This window comes from Phacochoerus africanus, chromosome 4, assembly GCF_016906955.1.
Source record: "Phacochoerus africanus isolate WHEZ1 chromosome 4, ROS_Pafr_v1, whole genome shotgun sequence".
NCBI lineage: Eukaryota > Metazoa > Chordata > Mammalia > Artiodactyla > Suidae > Phacochoerus > Phacochoerus africanus.
This window is the reverse complement of record NC_062547.1, coordinates 388,568-407,981: the sequence shown is the minus strand read 5'-3', so window position 1 is coordinate 407,981 and position 19,414 is coordinate 388,568. Positions and strand designations below refer to the sequence as shown.

At 57.1% G+C, this 19,414-nt stretch overlaps 2 protein-coding genes across 2 annotated transcripts; one reads left to right on the top strand and one right to left on the bottom strand.

Moving 5' to 3' along the window:
* Nucleotides 1-962: 962 nt before the first annotated feature.
* DRD4 (dopamine receptor D4) lies at nt 963-5,715 on the bottom strand. Its single transcript, XM_047774860.1, has 4 exons — nt 5,446-5,715; nt 3,945-4,057; nt 3,326-3,855; nt 963-3,190 (listed from the first exon to the last, which is right to left on the bottom strand). The coding sequence occupies exons 1-4, from the start codon at nt 5,713-5,715 to the stop codon at nt 2,988-2,990; spliced, it is 1,116 nt and encodes a 371-aa protein (XP_047630816.1). The 3' UTR covers nt 963-2,987.
* Nucleotides 5,716-14,715: 9,000 nt separating this feature from the next.
* On the top strand, nt 14,716-19,414 carry SCT (secretin). The gene is made up of 5 exons (XM_047774058.1): nt 14,716-14,839; nt 18,374-18,707; nt 18,789-18,890; nt 18,971-19,063; nt 19,236-19,414. The coding sequence occupies exons 1-5, from the start codon at nt 14,716-14,718 to the stop codon at nt 19,357-19,359; spliced, it is 777 nt and encodes a 258-aa protein (XP_047630014.1). The 3' UTR covers nt 19,360-19,414.

The window sequence follows — 19,414 nt, the reverse complement described above, 5'->3', positions numbered from 1 at the left end:
AGTGGGGCGCGAGCGGGCCCTGCCCTCTGTCCCGTCCAGTGTCTGGGGGGACGCGGCGTCTGGACCTGCTGCCTCCGTGGCCGGCGTGGCGTGGAACCTGAAACAAGCTCCAGGCCCGCCCCCCCCCCCAGTCCCTTCAGCGCAGGGCACACCCGAGGCCCCTGGGGCCCCTCCCTCCCTGCCTGCCCCGCTGGCCTGGGCTGGGCCCCCTCCCTGCCCCTCCTCACCCCCTGCCCGGCCCGCGTTCCCGCGAAGCCCCGGGCCTGCGGAGGCCACCCTTTGTGCCGAGCAGGCGTGGGCGCCCCATGGGCGGCCAGCACAGCTGCCTCCAGGCTGCTTCGCAGACGGTGACCCTGACAGTGATGTCGCCATGTGCACACTGCCACCGGCCCTGCACCTCGAAGCTCCTACTTCAGAAAGTTCTGAGTCCATTGCGCAGACTCGCCTTTTGGGACTTGGGCTCTGGGGTGAGCCGAGTGGGTGGCTGAAGTCCTGACGGCCGGGGGCGCAGAGCCCAGGAGGCCCCCAGGCCAGGCTCCCAGGTGGGGGTGGGGGTGGGGGCGGGCCCCACCCCCCAGAAGCTCCCTCCGCTTCCCATCCAGGGGCCTTGGTGGACTAAGCGGGTGACTGGGGTCTTATTCTATTTCCTGTAACAAGCGCGCGTGAAGCTGCTGCCAACCTGGCCTCCGTCCCACCTTCCTGCCTCACCAGAGGGGACCAGGCCCTGCCGGGTGGGGTTTGCACAGCAGCCTCCACAGCAGGGAGTGGGAGGAGTCCCCCCAACCTGGAAAATGCTAAAGTGGCAGCTCAGGTGCGTGTGCGGCCTCCCGTCGGCGGCCAGCTCGTGGCGGCGGCCTCGGGACCAGGCCCTGCGGGAGCCGTCCCAGGGCTGGAGAGCAGCTCTCTCCCTTTTATTTTTTTATTATTTTATTTTCAAATTTTCTAGCTGCGCCCACGGCATATGGACGTTCCCAGGCCAGGGAGTGAATCCTTTAACCCAGTGCGCTGGACCAGGGCCAGAACCTGAGCCCCGCACTGCCCTGAGCCATGCAGTCGGATTCTTAACCCACTGCCCCTGGGCGGGAGCCCTGTCTCCCCTTTTCTTTACAATAGAGGCCTGGGGACCATGCATGTTGGGGGACAGCATTTCTCAGCCTGTGACGCTGTCCCTAGTCACCCTGGACGTCAGGCAGCTTCTGGAAGTTGCTGTCGAGGGTGTGTCAGTGTCCTCAGTTCTGCGTCAGCACTTCTGGTGGCCTCTCCTGCTGGACACAGCCTCGGGGCACAGGCAGGGGCCGGCTTCTGTCAGCTGGCATGGTGTGGCTATCAAGGCGCGGAGGTCCTCTGAGCTGTAGGCCGCGGTGACTCTGGCATTGGTGGGCCCAGCCGTGTGCTGGGCAGTCAGTACCCTGGGGACCTGCACCTGTTCCTCCACCTTGTCTCTGCCTTGGGGCCGTGGGAGTCTGTCCACAGGGCCAGAAGGGGTGGGGTGGGGCCATCAGTAGGTCCCAGGCCAGAGGAGGGGCACCCACTGGAGCACAATCAGTCAGTTCTTACAACAGGGAACAGAGGTGAGAACAGGTGTGGGGGGGGCGCGGCCTTGCCCCACGCAGACCACTGTGAGGCGTGGGCAGAGCAGCAGGCGCTGCAGTGGGCGGGCGGGCATGCTGCTAGTTGAGATCGTTTTGGCAGCAGCAGAGGCCAGCTCTGACTGCCTGGCGAGACCATGGCAGGCACGTGGGGCAGAGCATCAGAGATGGGCAACAGGGCGTGGGTGTGGTGCGTGGACCTGAGAGACACGGGCCAGCGGCCAAGTCGGGGCCCCTTGCTGTGATGGTGGCTCAGCTTTGGGGCAGGTGTCTTGCCTGGGCGAGGCTGCGCCATCTGGGGCTCCTCCCTGGGTATAGGGACCCCTCCCTGGGGGATGCCCAGGATGTTTTTGCTGCAGCCATCCTCACACTCCACTGGCGAGAAGGTGCTGGACGCTGAAGCAGCCACCAGAGCCAGGGCGCCCTCCCCTCACCCCCACTCCATGTCCGACCCTGTGGGGTTCAGAGACACGGCACCCTCATCAGCCCCCCTGCCCATCAGTGCTCAGCTCCCCTGAGGTCGAGTCTCCCCCAGGGCGGTAGGGACAAGCTGGTCCTGGGGGTGTTCAGAGGAGGCTTCTGGGAGGAGGCGGCAGCTGAGAATCTGAGCAGGAGAGGGTGGCCACCCAGAGCTGGGAAGGGGCTGCCTCTCTCTCCAGGTCGGGCCTGATGCCGTGGCCCTCACTGCCCATAGTTTCCCCTGTTCAGAGCAGAACCGAGCACCTGGCAGCGGCTGTCCCCGTCCTCCTCACGGCATCCCACAGGAACGCCCAGCCACGGCGCTGGGAGCAGTGGGCCGAGGCTGGAAGGAGTCCAGGTGGGGCCATGTCTGAATGGGCTCGGGAGGCACGCTGGGCAGGCTGGCTTCTCCCTGCTCTCGCCTGTGGGCCTCCGCTCAGCCCTCCCTGAAGGGAGGTGGCTCCACGAGCCCGTTCATCTGTCCGGCACCAGGCCAAACATGGTGAGGCCCGGAGCTGGCAGGGAGCTCTGCTCTGACCTTGAGCAAGCGGCCAGAGCGGTGGGCAGGGCGGGGTGGGGAGGCTGCTGCCTTCGAGCTCCCGGGTGGGGGTGGGTTGCCCCTGGCCCGCGCGGGGGCTACCAAGCTGTTAGAAGAGGGTGTGAGCGCTGGCACAGCCGGCCTGGCAGGGGCTGCTCAGGTCCCCCACGGAGGCTGCTCCTGGGGCAGGGCTGCCCCCACCTCCCTGCAGCCGGTGCAGGGGCCCAGCCCAGCGGGGACCCGGGCTTCCTTCCAAGGAGGGCGGCTGGGGGTCAGGAGGGGGCCCCCCCCTTGCCCCCTGCCCCACCGCCAGGAGGCTTCCCAGCCTGGTGTTTGGCATCCGTTTAATGACTCTTGCAGAACCTCAGGCCGCGCGCGCGGGGTCCAGACCAAGGGTGGGCTCAGCAGCAGAGGCGCAGAGCCTTGCGGAAGACGGAGCGGAACTCGGCGTTGAAGGCGGTGTAGATGACGGGGTTCAGGGCGCTGTTGACGTAGCCCAGCCAGGTGACCGCGCTCACCAGCCGCGGGGGCACGGCGCACGTGGGACACAGCGCCCGGGTGATGTGCACGACAAAGAAGGGCGTCCAGCACAGCAGGAAGGCCCCTGGGGGCGGCGGGGCGGGGGCGGGGGGGGGGGGCTGCGTGAGCGGGTCCCTGCCACGCCCCCGCCCCCCAGCGCCGCCTGCTACCCTGGGCGCTGCCGCGTTCCCTCCGCCCGCGGCCCCGGGCCGGTACCCACCAACCACCACGGGCAGCACCCTCATAGCTTTGCGCTCGCGGCCGGTGATCTTGGCGCGTCTCCTGCGGGCCTGCAGCGGGGCTTCGGCAGCTACGGCGGCGTCGAGGGGCGGAGGGGCGTCGGGGGGCGAGCGGGTGTCGGGGGCCGGCGGGATGGCGTCGGGGGGTGGGGTGGTGTCGGGGGCCAGGATGGCGTCGGGCGGCGGCGGGCCAGGGCCGCTGGGCCGGCGGGGCGCACGGCCGTGCAGCTTGGCGCGGCGGGCGGCCTCCCAGCGCCGCAGGCCCCGGAACGTAGCCCAGTAGAGCAGCAGCATGAGTGGGCAGGGCAGGAAGAAGGAGCACACGGACGAGTAGACCACATAGTCGCGGTTCTCCAGGCGGCACACGGCGGGATCGCGGCCGCGCGCATCGTTGAGGCCGCAGAGCACCGGCGCCGCCACCGCCGCCGACAGCAGCCACGTGGCGCCGATGAGCAGCAGCTGACGGCGGCTCTGGCGGTTGTAGTGCAGGGGCACGGCCACTGCCACGAACCTGCGGGGAGGGCGGGGAGGGCAGCGGGGGCGCGCAGGGCGGGGGCGGCGGGGGCGGCGGCGGCGGGGGCGGCGGCGGGGGCGGCTTACCTGTCCACGCTGATGGCGCACAGGTTGAAGATGGAGGCGGTGCACAGCATGACGTCCATGGCCATGAGCGCGTCGCAGAGACCCGGGCTCAGCAGCCACATGCCGCCGTGCACCTGCGCCGCAGGGAGGGCCCCGGGTCCTCAGCAGACGTAGGAGGGCTGGCCTTCCCCCCAGCCGGCCGCCGCCAGAGCTGTTTTTCCGACCCGCCCTGTTGTGGGGGGGGGCGGGGAGCAGGGCCAGGGGAACGGGAGTGGGGCAGCCGGGCGCCGTCACAGGCCTGGGTAAGCCCTCCCGCTCAAGCTGGGTGCCAAGAGACGCACCCCCCCATTCCTTTCCGTTAGAACTGAGGAAGGCCGGGGAGGGGGATCCTGGGGGCACAGTCACCCGAGGACCGAGGACCGTGATCTCTCAGGACGTGAGGCCTGGGTCCCCTCCCCGAGCAGGTGGGGAGGCTACTGCCCTGGAGCGCTCGCCCAGCACTCCTATCCCCCACCCCGCCCGGCCGTCGGCCTGTGGGCTGAAACGCTGTCGCTGCTCCGGGATTCTGAACACAAAGCACCTACATCACTGACACAGAGCCTGAGTCCTGAGCACTGCCCAGCGCTCCCACCAAGGACAAAGGAGCAGGCAGCCGCCCCCCTTCTAAATCCCCTCCTGCTGATTTGGGACGATTAGGAGCTTAAGAGCCTTCACAGTGACGTCTGCCGGTGGTGGCTCCGGGGGAGCGGCAGGTCATGCACGTCCTTGTCCTGTTAGCCTCTGGCCCAGCCCTGCCCAGACTCACCGGGTCCACCTTAGGAAAACCAAGCCTCCCCTCCCCCACAGCCCAGGACACTGTGTCCCCAACTCAGCCCTAAGCAGCTTTTCTCTGCCCAAACCAGAGTGGACATGGCTGGCAACAGGGGGGACCCACCCAAGGGCTGGACCTGACCTGGGGTTTTGGCAGGGGCTCTGGATCCCACGCCTGCCCCTTCCCTTGGATTCGCTGCCAGGCCTGGGTCCCCCTCCCTCCAAATGTGCCCAGTGCCCTGCAGCTCCCGGCAGCTGAGCCTCTCCTGCTGAGGGTGGAGTCTGCTGAGTGAAGGTCTCCTTCCCTGGGGCTTGCTGATGTGTGTGTGCGTGCGTGCGTGCGTGTGGTCTGGCGAGTGCCGCTGGGGTGGGGGGAGAAGAACCAGCTGGGGGTGGGGGGCGCTGGACTGCCAGAGTCGCCAGCTTCGGGGGTTTCTGTTTTGAAGGACAGAAGCATCCCTTGGGTGGCGGACACCAAGACAGAGAGGGAGAAGAGAGGGACAGACAGCAATGCAGGCAGATGGACAGCGAGACGGGGGAGGGAGCGGAGTTCGGAGGAGACGGCGGCTCCAGTTGTTCTGTGACCAGGCTCAGCGCCCAGGTCCAGGTTCCTGAGAAGCCAAGCGGCAGGGTCACGCTGGGTCTTCGACATGGCCCAGGACAGGGGACAAGGAGCAGGTGAGGGGTGCGCGTGGGGATGCCGCGGGCTCACCTCGGAATAGACGAAGAGAGGCAGCACAAGCAGGGCGAGTAGGAGGTCGGCCGCCGCCAGGCTCACGATGAAGTAGTTGGTGGGCGTCTGCAGGGCGCGCTCGGCCGCCACGCTCACGCACACGAGTGAGTTCCCCGCGAGCACCGCGCCGATGAGCAGCACGCCCCCCGCCAGCGCCGCCGCTGCCCCGGGGTCCCCCGCGCCGCCGCCTGTCCCCGGCCCGCGCCCCGCCAGCAGCCCGTCGGCGTCCGCGACGCTGCGGTTCCCCATGGCGCCCGGCCCCACGCGGCCCGGCGGGCGCTCAGGACCAGGGACAGAGCCCGGGTCGCGACCCGGGAGCCCCGCCCCTGGGGCAGGCCCAGCCTGGCGCTAGTCCCGCCCAGCCCCGCCCGGCTTGGTGGACCCCGGGGGGCCCCAAGTTGCGCCGTCTCTGCTCTTCTTGGACTCCTGCGCTCCGAGAGACGGGCGGATGGACAGATGCAACAGCCCAGCGAGATCCGTGTTAGGCGAGCTGATTGGCACCGGCGGCCCAGCATCGCTCCGCGCCGCGCAGGGTTGGCGAGCGACGGGCGGCTCTGCGCCCCGAGAAACGGACGGGGACGGAAGGCCGGCCGGATCTTCCCTGGAGATTCGCCGGCACCCACGCCAGCGCCATCCTGCGCGGCCCCAGAGGCCCCACCCTCCCCCGGGTCCCTTCTTGGAGCCAAGCTGGCGTCCCCTCCCCAAGGTCGCTCCTGGGGTCCGTCCAGGCGAGGGGGGAGCCACTTCCCACTCCGTCCCCTTTACGCGACTGGGAGAAGTCCTTTTCAGGCCGCTTCCACCTCCGTGGTGCTCCCCCTTCCACCCTCGACACCCAACAGGACCCTACCTGACGTCCGCAGCAGTGATCGCACACCCTCATCCAGCTGCCTCTCCACCAGTCTGGACCACACTCAGTCACCCGCCACCACATCCGCTGCCTGAGCCTTCATCCTCTACCCGCAGCGGAGTCGTCAACCCCAGTCCCCGGGCCGGCACCTCCCAGCCTGTGCCCCTGGGCTGTTGGCTCTTCTGAGCCTGAAAAGACCCAAACCGGAGGAAAGGCCATGATAAAACCCCAGCAGTAGCTGGAATTCTGCGTGGTTTTTCTTTTTCTTTTTAGGGCTGTACCGGCAGCATATAGAGTTTCCCAGGGTTAAGGTCGAAGCAGAGCTGCAGCTGCCGGCCTACACCACAGCCACAGAAGGCCGGATCTGAGCCTCGGACGACAGCTCATGGCAACGCCAGGTCCTTAGCCCACTGAGCAAGGCCAGAGACGGAACCCGCGGCCTCATGGATGCTTGTTGGGTTCGGGAACCGCTGAGCCATGACGGGAACGCCTGCTTTGCTTTGCTTTTTGACAGCCTCCACGGCACATGGAAGTTCCCAGGCCAGGGATCTAATTCGAGCGGGAGCTGTGACTTTCGCCAGAGCTGCAGCAACGCGGGATCCTTACCCCACTGCCCTGGGCTGGGGATTGCCCCGGAGCCTGCGTGGAGACCAGCTGGAGCACCAGCCCACTGCGCCACAGCAGGAACTCCCCTGCTCTTTAGACAAGTTCTGTCTGAGTCACTTATTCTCCACAGAGAAAGGCCCCACGGGAGAAGCTTCTCCAGCTGCAGCGCCTCCTCCTACAAACCCGCCAGTCCGGGGCTTCTCCGGAGAACTGGGGGTGGCCCTCCCTCCCCCCATGGCTGAGCCTATGTGCCCATTGCCCTCCACCTGCCAACGCAGGACTGCAGGAGCAGGACGGGCTGTGGGTGCAGCTAAGACTGCGCTGCACCCACGGGACACAGGGAGTCGGCCCAAACCACCCTCTCCCAGATTATAAAAGCACCCGTTTCCTTGTTTTCGCGCAAGGAAAATGTACGGCAAGTTTTCCTTAAGGACTTTTACTATGACCTAGAGCCCGTCACTAAAAGGGCCAAGAAGCGGCTGCAGTTGTGTCACTCACGGGCCATCTGATGCACGTTCCTTTGTGACGCCTCCAGTAATCCCTCCAATAATCAGGGATGTGGAGCATGTTGTCATGTGCTTGTTGGCCATCTGTACGTCTTCCTTGGAGACATGTTTATTCAGGTCTTTTGCCCATTTTTCCATTGGGTTGTTGGCTTTTTTGCTGTGGAGTTGTGTACGTTGCTTGTATATTCTAGAGATGAAGCCCTTGTCCGTTGCATCATTTGACACTATTTTCTCCTGTTCTGTAAGTTGTCTTTTTGGCTTTTTTTTGTTTGTTTGTTTGTTTGGTTTCCTTTGCTGTGCAAAAGCGTGTCAGTTTCATGAGGTCCCATTGGTTTATTTTTGCTTTTATTTCTGCTGCTTTGGGAGACCGACCTGAGAAAGTGTTTGTAAGGTTGGTGTCATAGATTGTCTTGCCTCTGTTCTCTTTGAGGAGTTTGATGGTGTCTTGTCTTATACGTAAGTCTTTAAGCCAATGTGAGTTTATTTTTGTGCCTGGTGTGAGGGTGTGTTTTAGTGTCATTGCTTTGCATGCAGCTGTCCAGGTTTCCCAGCCATTCTTGCTGAATAGACTTTCTTTTTCCCATTTCATGTTCTTGTCTCCTTTGTCTGGCTTCTCTCTTCTGTTCCATTGGTCGGTCTGTCTGTTTTGGTACCAGTACCACACTGTTTTGATGACTGTGGCTTTGTAATATTGCTTGAAGTCGGAAAGAGTTATGCCTTTCTGCTTGTTTTTTTTTTTTAAATTTTTTTCTTTTCCCACTGTACAGCAAGGGGGTCAGGTTATCCTTACATGTATACATTACAATTACATTTTCCCCCCACCCTTTGTTCTGTTGCAACATGAGTATCTAGACAAAGTTCTCTTTTTTTTTTTTGTCTTTTTGCTATTTCTTGGGCCGCTCCCGCAGCATATGGAGGTTCCCAGGCTAGGGGTCGAATCGGAGCTGTAATCTCTGGCCTACGCCAGAGCCACAGCAACGCAAGATCCGAGCCGCATCTGCAACCTACACCACAGCTCATGGCCACGCCGGATCGTTAACCCACTGAGCAAGGGCAGGGACCGAACCCGCAACCTCATGGTTCCTAGTCGGATTCGTTAACCACTGCACCACGACGGGAACTCCTAGACAAAGTTCTCAATGCTATTCAGCAGGATCTCCTTGTAAATCTATTCTAAATTGTGTCTGATAAGCCCAAGCTCCCGATCCCTCCCACTCCCTCCCCCTCCCATCAGGCAGCCACAAGTCTCTTCTCCAAGTCCATGATTTTCTTTTCTGAGGAGATGTTCATTTGTGCTGGATATTAGATTCCAGTTATAAGTGATATCATATGGTATTTGTCTTTGTCTTTCTGGCTCATTTCACTCAGGATGAGATTCTCTAGTTCCATCCATGTTGCTGCAAATGGCATTATGTCATTCTTTTTTATGGCTGAGTAGTATTCCATTGTGTATATATACCACTTCTTCTGAATCCAATCATCTGTCGATGGACATTTGGGTTGTTTCCATGTCCTGGCTATTGTGAATAGGGCTGCAATGAACATGCGGGTGCACGTGTCTCTTTTAAGTAGAGTTTTGTCCGGATAGATGCCCAAGAGTGGGATTGCGGGGTCATATGGAAGTTCTATGTATAGATTTCTAAGGTATCTCCAGACTGTTCTCCATAGTGGCTGTACCAGTTGACATTCCCACCAAGAGTGCAGGAGGGTTCCCTTTTCTCCACAGCCCCTCCAGCACTTGTTGTTTGTGGATTTATTAATGATGGCCATTCTGACTGGTGTCAGGTGATATCTCATGGTAGTTTTGATTTGCATTTCTCTTATAATCAGCGATGTTGAGCATTTTTTCATGTGTTTGTTGGCCATCTGTATATCTTCTTTGGAGAAATGTCTGTTCAGGTCTTTTGCCCATTTTTCCATTGATTGATTGGCTTTTTTGCTGTTGGGTTGTATAAGTTGTTTATAATTCTAGAGATTTTTGGCCGTTTATTGAGATAGTCCCTCTTCTGTAGGGTGGGTATTCAGAGCGATAAATTCCCCTCTAGGACGCATCCCATGCGCTTTTGTATTTTCAGTTTTCTTCAGTTTCAAATGTTTTCTGCTTTCCCTGGGAGTTCCTCTGTAGCCCGGGCGTTACTTCCCACTGTGGTAACTTTCACGCATTTGGAGATTTTTTTCCCTCTTTTCTTTCACTGTCTATATCGAGTTTGGTTCCTTTGTGGGGAGGGAAAAAAATGCTACGTAAGACCCCGATTCTGGGAGTTCCTTTCGTGGCTCAGTGGAAACGAATCTGACCAGCATCCATGAGGTTACAGGTTCCATCCCTGGCCTCCCTCAGTGGGTTAAGGTTCTGGCGTTGCCCTGAGCTGTGGTGTGGGTCACAGACACAGCTCAGATCTGGCATGGCTGTGGCTGTGGTGGAGGCCGGCGGCTGCAGCTTGGATTCAGCCCCTAGCCTGGGAACCTCCAAGTGCCATGGGTGTGGCCCTAAAAAAAAAACCACCTCGGTTTGTTGAAGTTTGTTAAGGTTTATTTCATGCCTCTGAATACAGTCTGTCTTAAGAAAGGCTCCCCATGCACTCGGAAAGCACGTCTACTCTGCTCCTCTCAGGCGGTCAGTTGTGAAAGTGTCCAGATGGTCTTGTCCCGTCTTCCTGTGCTGTGTCCGTCACCGGGAGCGGAATACGGACGTTTCCGAGTGCAGCGGGGCGTCTTCCCAGCTCTCCGCGCGGTTTCGGGCCTCCACATCACTTCTTGCTTTTGTGTTTGAAGGTCTGTTTTCAGGTACACACACGTTTAGAACTGTGGCCCTGGGGGCTTGGAGTCAGGGCTGACAACCAGGGGCCCGAGGGACCTCAGAGGGTCCTGGAACCAGCGGTGGTTACAAAGTTGAAGACACCTTTCAAAATGCACAGAGCTGCCTACCAATAAGAGTAAGCATAAGGAACACATCCGGAATTCCCACTGTGGCACAGGGCCTTAAAGAGCTGGGGGCGCCGCTGTGGCTCGAACTCAGTCCCTGGCCTGGGAGCTTCCATATGCCGAGAGTGCAGCCAAAACCCACACAACAAAACATAAACAGTAGGAAGTCAAAGTTCGTTCCAGGGGTGAGCTGTGTGTGACCCCAGGGTGCAGGAAGGGGAGAGGGGTGTCCTGGTGCTGTCTGGAACCTCTGGCCAGTTGAAGGGTTGAAGGTGAGTGTGCAGGCCCTGAGCAGTGCTCCCCCCCACCCCCCGCCCCCATCGTCTCGGACAGAGACCACGGCCCAACCCTCCGGAGCAGAGCACAGCTGGGGCTGTGGGACCAGCACCCCCCTAATGGCAACCCTTGGGCAGGCGTTGGAGCTGGTTTTGTGACCACCTGCTGCAGAGTTTTACGGGATGCTTGAAACATTTAGGAGAATATGGTATATTTGGTTTTCCAGAGTCACTCGAAAGTCTAAGACTCTCTCCTTAATCAATAGAACCGGGAGAATATCAGCAGAGCTACAGAAGAATCCGAACAAACCCACACCCGGTAGCTATAGCCGACATTTATGGAACATTCCTTCCGACGACAGCAGAAAACATATTCTCTTCAAATGGATATACAACCGTCACCAAGACAGGCCACAGTCTGCGGCAGGAGAGAAATCTTAACAGCATTTTGAAGAATGAAAAGCATACAAAATATGTTCTCTGACCATAAGAAGGAATGCAACTAGAGACCAAAATCAGAAAGATACCAGAAACGTCTCTGAAAATTTGGAAAGTAACAGAATTCTAAATAATTTATGAGTCAAAGGAGAAATTAGAAGATATTTTAGGAGTTCTCTTGTGGCTCAACATGTTAAGGATCCAGCACTGTCACTGCAGTGGCCTGGGTCACTCCTGTGGTATGGGTTCGATCCCTGGCCCAGGAACTTCTGTCTGCTGCAAGTGTGGCCAAAAATTAAAAATTAATTATTTAATTAATTTTGGGCATGCATGCAACATGTGAACGTTCCCCAGGCCAGAGATCAAACCCATGCCATAGCAGTGACCCAGGCCAATGCAGTGACCATCCTGGATTCTTGACCCAAATAAAATATTTTAATTGAAGAAAACTAAAATACCTCTTATCAAAATGTATGGGATGGATAGGACAGGGAACAATATCCAGTCACTTGTGTTGGAACATGATGGAAGATAATGTGAGAAAAAGAATGTATATATGTGTGACTGGGTCACTTTGCTGCACAGGAGAAAACTGACAGAACACTGTAAACCAACTATAATGGAAAAAATAAAAATCATTATAAAAAATGTATAGAATGGAGTTAAAGCCGTGCTCAGAGGAAAATTCATAGCATCAACACCTCAAAAGAAGAAAGGACTCAAAGCAGTGTAAGACATCGATTAACAATCTGAAGAAGAAAAAAAACACAGGATCATATTGATTGATGCTGAAAAAATTTGACAAAATCCTACATCCATTTATGACAAAAGCGTTCAGCAATCTAGGAACAGAGGAGAATTTCAGGAGTTCTCATTGTGGCTCAGCAGGTTAAGAACTCAACTAGTATCCATGAGGATGCGGGTTCGAGTCCTGGCTGGTTAAAGATCCAGCATTGCAGCGAGCTGTGGTGTAGATCATATATAGGGCTCACATCTGGCGTTGCTGCGACTGAGGAGTAGACCCGGAAACTTTCACATGTGCTGGTGTTGCCCTAAAGAGATACAAATAAATAAATAAGTGTAAAATCTAAATCTATAAAATTTTTGTAAGAAAAGATGGTAGAAAATCTTTGTGACTAGGGGTTAGGCGAAGAATTTTTTTTTTGTCTTTTTGTCTCTTCTAGGGCTGCACCCTTGGCATATGGAGGTTCCCAGGCTAGGGGTCGAATCAGAGCTACAGCTGACGGCCTACACCAGAGCCACAGCCACGCCAGATCCGAGCCACATCTGCAACCTACACCACAGCTCATGGCAATGCCGGATCCTTAACCCACTGAGCGAGGCCAGGGATCGAACCCACCACCTCATGGTTCCTAGTCGGATTCATTAACCACTGAGCCACGACGGGAACTCTGGCAAAGGATTTTTGACCTAACACCAGAGGTATGATCTGCAAATGAAAAAATAGATTTCTGGACTTCATTAAAATTAAAACCTTCCAGGAGTTCCTGTCGTGGCTCAGTGGTTAACGAACCCAACTAGCATCCATGAGGATGCAGGTTCGATTCCTGGCCTCGCTCAGTGGGTTGAGGATCTGGCATTGCTGTGAGCTGTGGTGTAGGTCAAAGACCTGGCTCAGAGCCCGCGTTGCTGTGGCAGTGGCGTAGGTCAGCAGCTGTAGCTCCAATTTGACCCCTAGCCTGGGAACCTCCATATGGCTTGGGTACGGCCCTTAAAAGAATAAATAAATAAATAAACAAAGGATCATCAAACCAAATCCAGCAGCATTTTTACAGGATTATGACCAAGTGGGGATTTATCCCAGGAAGGCAAGGGTGATTCAACGGACAAAACTCGATCGATCTAATACACCACATTAATAGCATGGAGGAAAAATGTAATCATCTCGGTGCAGAAAAAGCATTTGATGAAGTCCAACACCCTCTCACGACGAAAAAGACTCAATAAACTAGGAATAGAAAGAAAACTTCCTCAACGTGGTAAAGGCCATATGTGACAAACACACAAGTAGCTTCTTCTTAAATGAGGAGAGATCCAGAAAAAGACAAGGATCCCCACTTTGGCTGCTTCTATTCAACATGGGCTAGAAATTCTAGCCAGAACAATTAGGTGAGAAAAAGAAATAAACAGACATCCAAAATTGGAAAGAACAAAGTAAAAACTATTTCTATTTGCAGATGGCACGATCTTATGTACAGAAAATCCTGGAGTTTAAAAATCTGACTGCAGGAGTTCCCATCATGGCTCAGTGGTAAGACGTGTGTTCGATGCCTGGCCTCGCTCAGTGCGTTAAGGATTTGGTGTTGCTGTGAGCTGTGGTTTAGGTTGCAGACATAGCTCAGATCCTGCGTTGCTGTGGCTGCAGTGTAGGCTGGCAGCTACAGCTCTGACTCAACACCTAGCCTGGGAGCATCCATGTGTCACAGGTGAGGGCCTAAAAAAAAAAACCCAACTGCAATGGCTCAGGTCTTTGTGGAGGTGTCAGTTAAGAATCCTGTATCGCCACCCACTGTGACATATTCGTAGGCTGAAGCTGTGGCTCAGATTCGATCCCTGGCCTGGGAAATTCCAAATGTCTCAAGTTTGGCCGAAAAAAAAAAAAAAATCCTGAAGGAACACAAAACGAACAAACAGCTCAAAATCTGCCAGAGCTAAAAAACTAAGCGAAGTGGCAGGTATAAGACTGACATATCAAAATCAGTTATGTGTCTATACACTAGCAATGAACAATCCAAAAATGAAACGAAGGAGATAGTTAATCTGCAGAGTTCCCGTCATGGCTCAGGGGAAATGAATCCAACTAGGAACCATGAGGTTGCAGGTTCGATCCCTGGCTTTGCTCAGTGGGTTAAGGATCTGGCGTTGCCGTGAGCTGTGGTGTAGGTTGAAGACGCGGCTCGGATCTGGTGTAGCTGTGGCTCTGGTGGAGGCCTGTGGCTGTAGCTCTGATTAGACCCCCTAGCCTGGGAACCTCCATGTGCTGTGGGTGCGGCCCTCAAAAAGACAATAATAATAATAATAATAGTAATAATTAATTAACTTGCAATAGCATCATAAAGAATAAAATACTCAGTGATAAATTTAACCAAGAAGGTGAAAAACTTGCACGTTGAAAACCACAAGACGGTGCTGGGAGAGATGAAGGAGCCATAAACAAGTCAGTCTAATGTCTGTGGATTGACCGGAAGGTTTACGGCCAAGCTGTGAGACCCAAAGGCGATCCCCAGAGTCTACACGCTCCCTCGCAAGACCTCAATGGCCGGTTTTCTTTCTTCTTGCTCTTTTCGCTGCCTGCGGGGATATGGAGTTCCCAGGCCAGGGATCAAATCTGAGCCGCAGTTTCAGCCTGCACTGCAGCTGAGGCAACGCCAGATCCTTAACCCGCTGGGCCAGGCCAGGATCGAACCTGCGTCCCCGCCCTCCAGGGATGCTGCAAATCCCATGGGGCCACAGCGAGAAGTCCGCAGTGGACTTTTTTTTTTTTTTTTCTTTTAAGAAATGGAAACGCCAACCCTGAATTCACATGGCATTATTGCAAAGAAACCCAAGTAACTAAAACAATCCCGACAAAGAAAGGCAAAGTTGGCCCAACCGATGATTTCAAAACTTGCTGCGAAGCTGCGAAGGTTCCTAGATGAACCTGTGCATCTGCGATCAGCTGATTCCAACAAGGTGCCCTGACTGTTTGGTGGGGAGAGAGGAGTTTCTTCAGTACGAGGTGTTGGAACACGCGGACATCCCCGTGCAAAGCCATGGAGGTGAGCCCTAGCCCACCCCCACACAAACACACCCACACAAAAGTGAACCCGAGAGGAGTCCGAGACTTTAATAAGGGTTCAAAACCACGAAACCCTTGGAAGAACACAGGGGCCAATCTCTATGACCTCGGCTTTGGCGACGGCTTCTCCTCCCTTTTTTCGGCTGACGCCTTTTGGCACATGGGAGAGTTTCCAGGCAAGGGACGGAACTCTCGCCACAGCAGCCTCCTCCGCTGCTGTAGTGACAGCATCAGGTCCTTCAGCCATTGCGCCACCAGGGAACGCCTACTTTTGTGTGTTTTTAATTCTCTACAATGATAAAACCTATGTTTCTCTTTCTAGTCGTTAAGAGATAGTGTCCATTCGGGCCACCGTAAGGTCACACCATATTACTGTGGATTCCAGGCCCACATCCCCAAAGCCAGGCCTGGAGCCGCAGTAATAGAGTGGGTTCAGCTGAACATAATGTAAGTCCCCGGGACTCCGCAGCCCCGAGGAAAGCGGGCAACAGGGGAGTGGTTGTGATGTGGGAGAAGCAGGTGTTTCCAGCACCCCTCCTTCAACACTCGCCACGGAGAACCAAGAGCAGACACAATTAACTGAGGTTTGACATTTTTGGTTTTTTTGTCTTTTTGCCTTTTCTAGGGTTGCTCCCACGGCATCTGGAGGTTCCCAGGCTAGGGGTCTCATCGGAGCCAGAGTCACCAGCCTACGCCAGAGCCACAGCAGTGCCAGATCTGAGCCACACCTGTGACCTACACCACAGCTCAGGGCAACGCTGGATCCTTAACCCACTGAGCAAGGCCAGGGATCGAACCTGCAACCTCGTGGTTCCTAGTCGGATTCGTTAACCACTGCGCCACGACAGAAGCTCCCTGAGGTTTGACATAACTCTTGGTTAAAACAGCAGTTCTGGAGTTCCCAGAACTTTCCCAGAAAAGAAAAGAAAGAAAGAAAGAAAGAAAGAAAGAAAGAAAGAAAGAGAAGGAAGGAAGGAAGGAAGGAAGGAAGGAAGGAAGGAAGGAAGGAAGGAAGGAAGGAAGGAAGGAAGGAAGAAAGAAAGAAAGGAAGGAAGGAAGGAAGGAAGGAAGGAAGGAAGGAAGGAAGGAAGAAAGAAGGAAAGAAAGAAAGAAAGAAAAGATTAAACAAATGAGTAAAACAAAAAAGGCGTAGGGACAATATTTTCTGCACATTACTGTTCAGAGAATCAAACTGTGCCAGTGAGAGGAAGGCCTGTGTTTCGATGTGCTCCCCTCCTACGTTCCACTCTGAGGAAATAAAGCTGCTCGTTCTTTCACAGGATCCCGTCCCTGAAACCAGCAGTTATCGGGATCGGCCGGCCCACAGAGCGCGGTCTGCCTGGCGCCTTGGGCCCGGCATCCACAGGAGCGGGTCTGGGTGTGCGATGAGGCCGGAGCAGGGGTTCACGTCCTGGGCCTCTCTGGGGCTCTCCTGGCGTCCAAGGGTCGAACGAGGCTTTTCGTCTTTGGTTTTGGATGCTCGGCTGGGTTCTTAACCTGCTGGGCCACAGCGGGAACGCCTCACTCTTTTTAGCAGGAAGGTTTTTCCTGTGATGTTCTGTCTGGTCGCATGAGTGTCTGAGGCGCTAAGAAATCCACCGGTTACATCAGTACTTGGTGTTGGGAGTGTTCTTGCGACTGGAATTAACGGGTCAATGTCAACGGTGTTACAGTTTATTACAGGCTTTAATCTGCCTAATTTGTGCAAGAAGAGGCCAAAGAAGCTGTTTAAAAATATGTATACGGGAGTTCCCGTCGTGGCGCAGTGGTTAACGAATCCGACTAGGAACCATGAGGTTGCGGGTTCGGTCCCTGCCCTTGCTCAGTGGGTTAACGATCCGGCGTTGCCGTGAGCTGTGGTGTAGGTTGCAGACGCGGCTCGGATCCCGCGTTGCTGTGGCTCTGGCGTAGGCCGGTGGCTGCAGCTCCGATTCAACCCCTGGCCTGGGAACCTCCATATGCCGCGGGAGCGGCCCAAAGAAATAGCAACAACAACAACAAAATACGTATACGGGAACTCCCTGGTTGTTCAGCAGCTTAAGGATCCAGCCTTGTCACTGCTATGACTCCTGGCCTGGGAACTTCTGCAAGCTGTGGGCTTGGCCAAAAAAAACAAAAAAACAAAAAAACAAAACAAAAAAAAAACATGTACGGAAACAATGCGATCCCAATATGCCTGCCCTGGTGTGAATGCAGAATTGTTCGGTCCCTTTGGAAGATGGTCTGGTGGTTTCCCCCAAGGAAAATCATACTCAAGCCGTGTGAGCCTGCAATCGTGGTCCCTGCTGCTGACCCAGAGGAGCTGAAAACTTATGGCCACACAAAACCCTGCGCCTGGCTGTTCGGAGCATCTTCTTTCATAATCACCAAAACATGGAAACCTCCAAGATGTTCCTTAGGTGAACAGATAAACTGGCGCCTCAGATCGTGAAACATTATTCAGTGCTAAAAATAAAAGAGCTAGCAGGCCACGGAAGGACGAGGAGGCACTGTAACACATAACACTAAGCGGAAGAAGCCAATGAGAAAAGGCCACGCACTGTGGGATCCAGCTCTGTGACATTCTGGAGGCAGTAAAACGGTGGAGAGCGTAAAAGGATCAGTGGCTGGGGGAGGGATGAACAGGTGGCCCAGGGGGGTTTTAGGGCCGAGAAATGCTCGGTGCACCGGCCCTCTATCCTGGCGGACACGTGTCAGTGCACATTTGTTAAAACCCACAGGATGTGCAATACCAAGATGAACCCTACTGCCGAGCATGGATTTGGTTAACAGCAAGGTATCAGCATTGGCCCATCAGTTGTAACAAATGGCCCAAATGAGTGTCCAGTGCTGAGGAGGCCTTTGGTGTGCCAGCGAGTGTGTGTGTGTTTGAGAGAGAGGTCCATGTACTTTCAGCTCCATTTTTCTGTAAACCCTAACTGCTCTAAAAAAAGTCTACTAATTGGAATTCCCGTCGTGGCGCAGTGGAAACAAATCCCACTAGGAACCATGAGGTTGCGGGTTCGATCCCTGACCTCGCCCAGTGGGTCAAGAATCTGGCGTTGCCAGGAGCTGGGGTGTAGGTTGCAAATGTGGCTCAGATCTGGGGTTGCTGTGGCTGTGGTGTATGTAGGCCGGCGGCTACAGTTCCGATTCGACCCCTAGTCTGGGAACCTCCACATGCCGCCCTAGAAAAGGCAACAAAACAAAACAAAACAAAAAAAACGCGAACAAAGGCGGGGGGGGGGGTGTCCCGAGGCCCCCTCTTGCGCGGCCCGCGGCCCCGCGCGCCACCTGCCCGCCGCTCCCCGCTCCTCTCCTCCCGGAGCCCCACGCCCCGCAGTGGGAAAAGGTCACTCGGTCCGCAGCTTCGGCGGCTTTGGCCTTGGTCCCAGCCCTGCCCCGCGACTGCCCGCCCCGGGCCCTCCGCGCATCCTGGCCCTCCGCGCATCCTGGCCGGGGCTCTGCTCGGCCTCCTAAGCGTCCGTGGCGGCTCCGGGAAGCCCGAGGCTTTGCACAGGCTGTTCCCCTGCAGGAAGCGCCAGCCCTCCCCCGCCCGCGGTGTCCCCCTCGCTCCTCGCTCCCGGGGCGCCCGACCCCAGCGGGGCCGGCCGCGGGGCGCCACCGCGGCGGTGCGGGCGGGCAGGCAGCCGGGCGACAGCTGGGGGGGCGGCCCTGACCTTCCCGCGCGATCGATGGGGCGCGGCGCGGAGCCCCGGCGGCTCCGCTATAAAGGGGCCGCGGTCCGGCGCCCGCTCAGCCCCCGCCGGCGCGCCCACCATGGCCACGCGGGCCCTGCTGCTGCTGCTACTGCTGCCGCCGCCGCTGCTGCTGCTCACGGGCTGCGCCGCGCGCCCCGCGCCCCCCAGGTGAGCCCGCGGACCCCGGCCCGCCCGCCGCTCGGCCTGCACCCCGGCCTGGCCCTGACCCGCCTGCCGCCCCCTCCGCAGGGCCCCGCGACACTCGGACGGGACGTTCACGAGCGAGCTCAGCCGCCTGCGGGACAGCGCGCGGCTGCAGCGGCTGCTGCAGGGCCTGGTGGGGAAGCGCAGGTGAGGGGCGGCGGGGAGCACCGCGGGGGCGGTGGCCCGCTCCCAACTGCTGACTAATTCTGACTTGGGGTGGGGCGCAGCCAGCAGGATCCGGAGAAGAGCACAGCCTGGACCAAGTCTGGGGAAGACCACCTCTGCCAGCTGTGGTCCCACATGCCCGCCCTGCAGGCCTGGTGAGCGCCAGCCCCAACGCCCAGCCCTTCCCTCCCTGGGCCAGCAACTGGACACGGCCATGGGCCAGGGGTCTGGGAAGGTGAAACTGTCAGCGCTGGTGACCAGAGGAGGCTTGGTTTCCCCAGGTGCGGAGGTCTCGGGCTGCCGCCCCTAACCTGGCTGTCTCTGCAGGATGCCCATGAAGCCCCCAGTGGATCAGGCCTGGTCTCCCTGGCTGCCTCCTGGACTGAGGGCTGGGGCCCTGGTGTCAGAACCAGCCATCCCTGCTGCGGAGGGGTCCCCGATGCCACCCTGAGGAAGAAGGAGCTTTCCTCCATGGACAAGGGGAGCCTGGCGGAGGGGCAGGGTGG